Below are 11,105 nucleotides of genomic sequence, written 5' to 3' on the forward strand. Positions count from 1 at the left end.
GGAGAGTTATCTCATTGGCAATCGTACAACATCTTTTTTTAATACACGCTGATTTCATTAAAATATTTAACAGGTCAGGAAGGGGATGAATCGAGTAATAGTAAGAGAACATTATTGATCGTGTTTATATTTCTATCATAAACATTAAATTGAACATCTCATAAAATCCGGTCAAATGTTTACGAAGCATAGTACCTTTATCATGTTTATATCTGAAAGAGGTTTTGAAGTTTGAATTACATATGTACAATATGGCTTTGAAATTATTATTTTATTAATGATTGGACTATAAACTTTAATAAAAAAAAATGAATAACTTCTAGAATATGGTCCATGTATGAACACAAACATCATGACAATTGGATAGTCTACTTTATGAGCAATCTGAATTGATTTTTAACTACATGCATGAGCGCCAGGTTTTATTTTCAAGTTAGTATTGTAAAGTATATCCTGTATCTATGAGAGAAAGTACTAATGTGAACCTGGTGAAACTAAAAACAAAATTTAAAATTTAAAATTCATGTTATAAGTCGTTATCATATCAATTAAAAAACAAAATAAGCTTATCTATAATAGGTTATAGCTCCTTCTCGTGATTTCATTTTTTTTTAAATTGCGAGACCTGGTGACTCGAATTTCATTTTATATTTGCATCGGTATTTAGACTCAAATGTCAGTTATGTTTTGTATGACCGGCCTGTATCAAAACGATTTTTTTTTTTTTTTTTTTTTAGCGTTTTTAACATCAGAAATGTAATGTTCACATATTTCAATACGTATACATTGATACAAAAGTCAATGATGTTTTAAGTATTGTTTTATTGTTTCTTAGCTGAAACAACTTACCGAACATGATATTACTTTATAAAGATACGTTGTATCTATACAGTTAAATGTTGAAAATGACACATCAAAACTCATAAAGAAAGATAACTCTTTTTTCAAAATCATTTAAAATGTTATGGAATCAGTATTCATAACATTTACTATAATATTATATCTTTGTTTACTATGTTGTTTTAATGTAAATATGTTCTCACTTGTATTGTTCATTAACATGTTTAACTTTCATACCACATGGAGGCTTTCGTGAAATAAAATGTCTTATATTTTTACATATGTTTTCTACTGACACTGTATTCAGTTTTCCACATTGTTAGTACTTTATTTTTGATAATTGTGTTTTCAATAAAGCTGATTACAAAAGAAAAAAATCGTCTTTAAAATCTCAAAAAAAAAGACATTCAGTCCTTTATAAATACAAATAAAGAAACAATTATCATACAATCGTTTGTTTAATCGATTTTTGATCTTCACTTTTGCAACACCTCTTTATTTTTCTCTCTTTTTTCTTTTCTTTCTTTTTTATTCAACGATATATTACATGCTGTTTACGATTTACTACTCTAGTCCAGAAGTCTAGTTAAGGGTTTCTATACTTTTCACAAGAAATCAAGGTTTACTCTCTATTTATCAATATTATATTACAATTTATCTTTATTTAATAATTATATTTCATTTTTAATCATGAATATTATAAACAAGTAACTACATAATTTTGAAAATTCGTCTTCATCGCTATGTATTATCTACCTTGAATTGTGAACATACTTTGCGGAAATAGTTTTAATTTTCAGTTATCAATTTACAGGTATTGTATGGAAATTATATAGCCTTGTTTGGAAATTTACCAGTTCTAACTAGTTATTCAAAATATGATTATGAGCTATTCACAGGTTTGTCTGAATACAAATATCAATATAGGCGTTTATATTCTTAAATAAATAAAGAATGTTAATATGTTCCCTCTTTTTCTTTTTCTTCTTTTGTCTTCAATTATATGCAGCTATCTAAAATGCTACTTTTAAAATGTCTGGTCTGCTTTCAAGTGTATTAGTTTGCATACTCCCCCTTTTGTTCAATGTTTAACAGTCAATATTGTTTTACCTGGTTTTTATTCTTGTAACATGGATTAAATCTTATTTAACTTGTTATTATTTAATGCGGATATGGTTCAAACCTAACATTATAGTATTTTCAATAACCATTAATATATTGTTCCAATAAAGAAATTGTTCATATCGATAAATTCATTCTATGTAAACAGATACTTATTTTGTTAATTGATAGTTTATATATATTTTTGGAGTTTTTTTTGTATTGGTGTTCTACAAATTATTTTCTCATTCCTCAAGACTTGTTATTGATTATGAACATTGGACTACAAAATATTTTAACATTAATCAGATATTTCCGATAGTTTTTAGATGGTCAACATAGTCAAGTCGACTTCAAAGTTAAGTTTGCCATCTGGACTTTGATTCGTTAGCGTTTATAAATAAAAAAGATTCATATTGTTTTTCTATGCATTTTGGATTGTGATTAAATGTTTAACATCATGTTTTTAAGGATTCTATTTTACACCTGGACAACTTCTATGGTTTTTGCATCGGGGCACACAATAAACATCAAAAATCAAAAATTTGCAGTTGAAGTCAATAAGAAAGTATCATCCAGTGTAACAGTTATTGAGGAAATCAGCGTTCACTCATATATAGTCTGTGCTACTTGGTGTGCGGGTAGTCCAAATTGCTGCTCCGCAAGCTATAACAAAACATCAAAACAGTGTCAATCATTCTCCTGTTGTGAACCGGAAACAGTACCAGTTGAGAACGGAATTGTTTTGCAGAAATTGCCAGGTAGATATACCTGTTTTATGACACTGTATTTAACAAACTAGTCAAGTATACAATAGTCGTATGAAACTCATAAATGTGTTGTAGAAAAGACAAAACATACCTATATTGATTAAAATAACAAAGTTTGTGAGAAATACAGAACCAACTCGAAATCTTTCATAAGTTCTAGATTAGATTCGACTTTACTGAATCTGTATTTATTATATCAAAAATACTGAACTCCGAGGAAAAATCAAAACGGAAAGTCACTAGTCAAATGGCAAAACCAAATAATAAAACACATCAAACGAATGGACAACAAAATTTGTAATGTCATATTCCTGACTTGTAAAGTCACTAGTAACTGCGAAACTAATAATGTTACTTCTTCAGTGTGTGTTTTGTTTTCATCCTTAATGTTGGTGATTGTTGCTTGTTGGTGCGTGTTGCTTGTTGTTTTGCTTTTGTATTTGTTTTGTAATTGGTTTGATATTTTATATTTCTTAATATTGTAGATCAAGACAAACTCATTGACTGTACTGACATTTCGAATGGGAGCTCAAGTGGTGTGTATACAATGTATCATAAAGATGGACCTTTCGATGTGTACTGTGATGTGAATTCTGACGGGAAATGGACGGTAATGAACGTTTTTATAAAACGATCAAAAGAACTGATTTTCCCGTAATTGTTTTTTTCAAGATTTTTTAAATAATTAACCAAAACGCAAGGCTGATGTGTGTTTTTCCCCATGTTCAACTAACAACCACAATTTTACAGTTTTTTACAACGTTTGATATTGATAACAACAGTTGTCGAGAATATTCAGAACGGATCCGACATTATTGAAAATAGGCTTGTTGTGGACACTTTTACAGTAAAGGGTGAACATTCGTTTGAATGATACAAGACTTCCGTTCAAAATTTAAGAGTTTGCTTCTTTTGTCAATCATACCAAATATGATAAAAATGTGTAAGTATTTATACGATGAACATGCAATTAATATGGCATTGATGTATCACTCAAACAAATATATTGTTGTGATGTAAAACCTGTTAAAGGTGACCATTTAACCTGTTGTGCAAAATACATTTAAAGCATAAAAATACAGTACTTTCGTTACTTAATCATTGTATATATTGACCATCTCGTACATCATTGAATATTTGTATGAATGGCATTTCGTACCGTAAGGAAAATTTATCTGTAAACCTTTTCGTTCTGTACCTCACGAAAGAATTATATATTTTCAATTATGTACATACAGACGGTTTCTATGTTATTAAGGTCTTTCCTTTTTCTATAAGGAAAGACCTTACTGTATTTCTTCTTCTTATTATTATTCTTTCCGCCAAACTTTAACGACATTTCCCAAAAAAAGTACGCGACATATGGATCGAAAAGATTCAACGATTCATTGGTAGGGTTATGCCCCTTCGAAAATTAACCGATGTCGGTTGGCCACTAAAACTCAAAAACCATAAGTTGTAGCAACCTAGGATCTTCACCAATGTTTTTCAATTTACGTTACTAAGAAATTGACCTAAGGTCAAAAGTCAAGGTCATGACCTAGATTTTGACCTTAGCTTGTTATCGGATTTACTCAATAACCGTAAAAGATGGCTGATAAAATATAACGTAGACAATGTGTGTCTTGTCCAGATCTACATTTGTTATGTTGGGTTCAAAATTATTGGACCAACTATTATGAACCTAGGGTACGAAAACTGTTTTTCGGGTCCGAAATGATGATTTTTCGCTTATAACTCAGAGGTTAGAGATAGAAAAAAAATTTAAATTGCACAAATGTTCAGCTGAATAAGATCTATAAAATTAGGTCAAGGTCAGAGGTCAAGGTCAGAGGTCAAGATCCCTAGCAATGACATAAAACACCTTAGCAACCATATATTTTTGAACTTAGAAGGCTATGAATAATATAAATATGAAATTTTTAATACTGGAAATGACATTTTTGTCCCTAACAACAACATTTAAGTCCTTAGCAGTCACTTATTTTTTTAACTTTAAATACTATGAATAGTACATCTGATATTTTTAATACTGGTAGTAATATTTTTATCCTTAGGAATGATTTTTGTCCTTAGCAACCACTTGTTATGAACATAAAAGTCCTTAGAAACCTTATATGTTTTAACTAAGAAGGAAAGACCTTTCAATTGTTCATGAACAATTGACTTTTTAATATGACATTTCAATCAATCTTATTATTTTTTTAATTGAAATGTTTTACCTATCTCATTTTGTATCTATTATTAATAAGTAAAAATTAAAACAGATATATACAATTTTTGAATTGAACAGTTTGCATTAAACATTAACAAAAACAAACTTATAATGAGGCAGATCTGTTCTTTTTACAAAATCACAAAAACAATGTTCAAACAAAATTTCAATGCTTTGTAAATATATATGATACGAAATAGTAAACCCATAATTATTGAGCTACGGAACGGTTAATGTAGTTGGCCTATAAAAAATATCCTGAGTAAAATCGGGTACGAAATGGTAAATGTTGGATACGAAATGTGAGATACCCATACTGTCTACTTTATGGAAGAAAAATCTTTACGTTTTAAATGATTTATCAGTTATCAACAGTAAAATATATAGAAGATAAACATAATTATTCAACACAAGATAACGTTAGAATAATATGTTACCTGCCTTGAGCATTATAACAGGTTGCTGCACTATAAATAATTAAATCTTATTTGTTCTTGAACAGATTATACAACGAAGATTAAATGGGGTCGTAGATTTCTACAGAAATTGGCAAAATTATAAACTGGGCTTTGGGAATGTGAACGCAGAATACTGGTTAGGTTTGTAATCTATGTGTGATTAGTTTACAATAACATGAATAAGTCTTTATAGTAATCCACTGGTTGTCTGACGATGGTTAATACATAACTAGATGGACAGAAATACCATAACAACCTCATTTTATATTGTTTATTTGTTTCGGAACAAAATCGGCCGCTCTATTTATAAATGTTTCTTCGACAAAGTGTTACAGACGTTTAAACTTATACCAGACGGTAGAGTGCTTTCGCAGCAAATAATATCAATACTAGTATATAGTTCTGTATTTGATATCACCAGGAACTTCACGCATGTTGTGTAAATAACTTTAAAATTTACTCAATGTTACATATTGCCATCTAGATCTGCATCAACGTATATGGTGCACACAATAGTTAAACATGTCAAGACCAAATAATTAAGCATTGTATTAGTCAAGACTGAATTGATATGTAACAAAATTACATTGTGCAGTTTAGATCAAATTTTAATTTTTGTGAAAAGGAACATGACTACAAATAGTTTTAAAAAGTTTAACCAACTCACAATTAAGGTACCAGAGAATGGAGCGAATCTTCACTTTAAAACAATATATTAAAATTTCTTTATTATGTATATATATATATATATATATATATATGTTAGCGGCAATAAGTGAACTTAGGCATTAAGCTTAAATCCTAGGCAATAAGCTAACGCCTAGGCATTAAGTTATTGCCTTACATTTTCAGGAATTAGGCTTATTTCCTGAAATTTGATGATGATTATTGAACCTATTGCCGAACATAAATTTAGGCAATAAATGAAATATGGAATTACTTTATATTCAATGATTTATTCTTGATATATATAAGTTTCTTAATTACATTCTTATCTTAATATACCTTCAAATTTAAGTATTTTTCATATTCAATACAGAACTTAATACAGTTTTTCTTGTATTATAAATGAATATAAAAGATTTTTAAAAAGTGATTGTATCCAATAAAAAAGGAGAGGGGTGAGATTTTATTATTATTTAAAAATGTTTACACTTCACTAGTCGAGCTAGTTTGAACTTCTCAAAAGTAGACAAAACTAAAATATGCTTTTTACCTCACATCATGTGCCCTAAAGAAAAGTGCAATGATGTTTTGGCAAAAATTTATGTCTTCCTAAAGGAACTCTATGGTATTTTGGAAAAGGCACACACAGACACAGGTCAAGGCAACAGAGACCGCATAATTTAACATCAGTAAATAAAGGACATGCTAATATTTCCCGTGATGGTATTGAACTATTTCTTTCACTTTGTGAAAATTGTAATATGAAAAAAAAACATAAAGGAGAGGGAGTAGTAGTGAAGAAGTTTTTATCAATCGTTAACAGTAGAGGACAAGTTGATTTTCAATGAAATCACAATTTTGGTGCGCCCCGTATACTGCAAAGGGACAATGGTCCGGAATTCACAGCTTTGGTCATATCCGAGCTAAAATTAATGTGTTCAGAACTTGTCGTTCATGGAAAGCCGAAACTTTCCCAAACACAGGGTAGAACGATCGAATGAAGATATCAATGACATGCTAACTGCATGGATGAGGGACAATGAATAAACAAAGTGGTCAACTGGCATCAAAACTGACTTTCTAGGGCCTGGCCGTCTTTTAAAAAAATCTAGGATCTGCACCTTCGAAGAATCAAATGCAGATCAATGCGACAAAGACAGTTCAAATTACCATGCATATGCAACACGGATTCATTTTGTATTTCACTGTAAGTAATTGCAAATAATTATTGTGTTCTCACAAATATGGTTTGATCGATATTTTTATGAATTTAATTCATTTAGATCAATGATAAGGGCAATGCTGTTTTAGCTTCAACGTTTGGACAACTCCTAGGAACATTTGGATCAAATGAGATGGTCATCTGTAAGCAACATTGAATTCTAGAATGCGAAATCAATTGTGAAACAAATTGTGTTCGTGTGGCAGCAACCCATCAGTCATTGTCCTGAGGTCAAGGAAATTTCAAATATACATGTAAATCAAAATGTTTAAGTAGCTCTTGCAGATGCATGAAAAACAGTAGACAGTGCAAAAGAGGGTGCCACAGTTTAACAAATGATTTTAACTCTAATTTCTATCAAGTTATCATATTTTTTATATTGCTTGATGAGTTTTGATGTATGCGATAACATATTTTATTAGTGATTTATTTCCTGTAGATGATATTTTAAACTTCAGTTCTCATTATGTTATTATGTAACAAATGTAAAAAAAAAATGAATGTTTTTTTTTTTTTATTTGTTCACATTTATATTTTAGAAATTAAGCTTAATGTCGTTTGTTTTCTCTTATTTTTGAGTGTAATTTCACATTGCGATAAGACGTGTCTCGGTACTTGTCTATCCCAAATTCATGTATTTGGTTTTGATGTTATATTTGTTATTCTCGTGGGATTTTGTCTGATGCTTGGTCCGTTTCTCTGTGTGTTATATTTTAGTGTTATGTCGTTGTTCTCCTCTTATATTTGATGCGTTTCCGTCGGTTTCAGTTTGTTACCCCGATTTTGTTTTTTGTCCATGGATTTATGAGTTTTGAACAGCGGTATACTACTGATGCCTTTATTTAATGCCTGCACACATTTTTCAGGATTTAAGCTTAAATCCTAGGATTTAAGACTAATGCCTAACATTATTTAGGCATTATACTTACTGCCTAGGCGTTAGCGATTGTCTACGATTTAAGCTAAATGCCTAATTCAATTATTGCCGCTAACATATATAAGAAAAGGTGCAGACAGGTTTATCCAAAAAGTAAAAAAAAAAAATGGTAATTGTTTGTTTATAAAACTGTTCAATGCTATATATATTAATAATAATTCCGCTGATAGTTTCTGATGCCCTTTTTAGATACTGATTTATAAAAGTTTCTATCAAATATGATGTAATAAAGCATTTGCATTTGAATTCCAATTGGTAATATTAAATATTTAATAACGCTCTTAGATATATTGCATCTCAATAATGACAACTCCAGTATGTACACTAAAGAGATTTGTCCTGATGAACTGACTGTACTAACAAGAAACACTGCCCTTTACTGGATCTTGATACCCAAATTTATGAAAAAAGATATTTTTCCCTTTACTATTGTTATATGCAATTATCCATTTATAGATGTTGATGTTTCCTTTTGACCATTTTTTGGTGTTTGTATATCTCAACTTGTTCGATTCGGTCGTGTATGTATCATCGGTACAAGGACATCATTCATAAATTAAATATAAAGTAACATGCGTATATCTTATACGCTCATGTATATCACATACTATCTTGTATGATGATACTCTTTACAAGGCACAGCAATGTTGGCATTCACACCAAAGAGCCAACCAAACCTTTAATCACAACAGACTGTTTCAGAAAGGGTTACAGGTACAATACTCATGGAGCTATTTGGTAATTTGTTAAATTATGGAAATTTCAAATAAAAGCCATTCTTGATCGTAAAACATCAAAATACATGAACACTAAATGTACAAATTAAAAAGACAAATTCATATTTTATGTTTCAGGAAACGACAATTTACATAATATTTTGTCTGCAAGGGACTATAAGCTACGAATTGAGCTCGAGGATTGGAACGGAAAGACAAGATACGTTGAATATGACACATTCTATGTCGGAAACGAAGCGACCAACTATGTACTTACTATTGGCAATTACAGCGGAAATGTCGGTGCGTATTATTTTTATGATTGTCATGGTAGAAAAAAGACATTGTTTTACGCCCACTAAGTATAGCTTAATTGTTGTGAAATATATTTGGTGTTCATGTCTGCATCATCTGAATACATTTTTGTTTATGGGTCAGCTGAAGCACGCCCCTACCGCGGGATTTTCTCGCTGTGTTGAAGATCCATAGTGGTCTTCGACTGTTTTCTGCTCTTTGGTCTTTTGTTGGGTTATTGTCTCTTTGACACATTCCCCATTTCAATTCTTAAATGAATGCTAGAATATAAACCATCATTTACTCTAAATAATATACCAAAACATTTTTACCAACAAATTGATTCGAAAAGGAGTAAATGTAAATCGAAGAAAAGGCCACATAGAACTTTTTATTCTCAGGCAAACAAACCACAGAAAAAATCGTCGTATTTGATATCGATCATCTGTATTAGGCCTACGTTACACATTCAACTGTTTTAGCTAATCCCGAACTAATCTAACTGCACTTGGACATAATGCAGGAATGATATAAAAAGTACCATCCAATAACACTATATTATGTTACTTTTTATTATATGTGTACAAGTAGTAAAACTTACTTTAGATGCGTACTTTCTATTGCTGATCACAGTGATTTTGTCTAGCACTTGGATGACACTTCTACTGGTGCACTGTAAGTAATCGAGGTTTTATTATCTTAATAGACATGATACTGACCAAAATATCAATATGTCTTTTTAATAGCATCCGATGATACATTTTGTAATATGGAATATACAGTAGTAAATACTTGTTGTTTTGGTGGACTGCCTATAATATCAAACTTTCTTTTTATTTTAGAAGATAGCATAGTATTTTCTGGCAAGGAAAACTGCGATATAAATGGAATGGCTTTCTCCACATGGGATGTTGACAATGATGTTGACAATGTTGACAACTGTGCTAAAGACAAAAAGCATGCTGGTTGGTGGTACAATGCATGTACCAGGGCAAATCTAAACGGGATTTACTACAATGGTGGCGTAGAGGAGAATGATGGAATATACTGGAAAAACTGGTATAGCTCTGATTATTCACTGAAAACCGTTACAATGAAGATCAAATCACAATATCGCAGATGTTCTTAATGCAACCAGTGACAATTGTGTTACTTTATAGTAATGTTATCCAGGCATCAATACTTGATATCAAATTTTAAAAATCAGCTCAGTTTTGTTTTATATCTTTTATACATTTTTCTCTTATCGCCATTTCAAATGGTTAATATATCACCTGGCTTTTTATAAGGAGGACTCATTCCTCTTATAAATCAATCATATGCAGACAGGAAAAAAAGAATGCATAAGCCATGAATTATGCTTCACCATTCTGATATATTCAAATTCCACCTAATAATCATTGCCAAAACAGATTTCTTCCATCTTGTCATAAACTGACATGTATCATTTTGTTTGACAGACCTGTGTCCGAAATTGAATTTGCGAAAAAAATGTGTTCTCATTTTTCTGTATCAAACGCTTTTAAAAGAAGAGTTATGGGACCCATTATTAGGGACATGTATTTAAAAAAGGATAAAATGACGGGATTTGCTTAATTATATTAATTCTGCGGATATATCATTAAGGTCTTTCCTTTTTCAAAAGGGAAAGACCTTACTGTATTTCTTCTGTTTATTAGGTCTTTCCACCTTTCCGTGTGGAAAGACCTATTGAATTTCTTCTGATTATTTTTATTTTTCTTCCGCCTAATTTTTTTCTTGCGGTGTAAAAATGTTTCAAAAGATGTCGCTTACTTTTTTTGTATATGATATCATACAGTCTATACGCTTTTGAAACTCACCCTGTTTAACCGAACACTTTTTTTGTAAGAGTTATCTCCCCAAAC

At 30.6% G+C, this 11,105-nt stretch overlaps 1 protein-coding gene across 1 annotated transcript; it reads left to right on the forward strand.

The window, feature by feature from the left end:
- The first annotated feature begins 2,288 nt into the window (after positions 1-2,288).
- LOC143078193 (angiopoietin-related protein 7-like) lies at positions 2,289-10,384 on the forward strand. Its single transcript, XM_076253130.1, has 5 exons — positions 2,289-2,702; positions 3,197-3,321; positions 5,429-5,525; positions 9,064-9,228; positions 10,062-10,384. The coding sequence occupies exons 1-5, from the start codon at positions 2,390-2,392 to the stop codon at positions 10,346-10,348; spliced, it is 987 nt and encodes a 328-aa protein (XP_076109245.1). The 5' UTR covers positions 2,289-2,389; the 3' UTR covers positions 10,349-10,384.
- The last annotated feature ends 721 nt before the right edge of the window (positions 10,385-11,105 follow it).

Source organism: Mytilus galloprovincialis, chromosome 6, assembly GCF_965363235.1.
Source record: "Mytilus galloprovincialis chromosome 6, xbMytGall1.hap1.1, whole genome shotgun sequence".
NCBI lineage: Eukaryota > Metazoa > Mollusca > Bivalvia > Mytilida > Mytilidae > Mytilus > Mytilus galloprovincialis.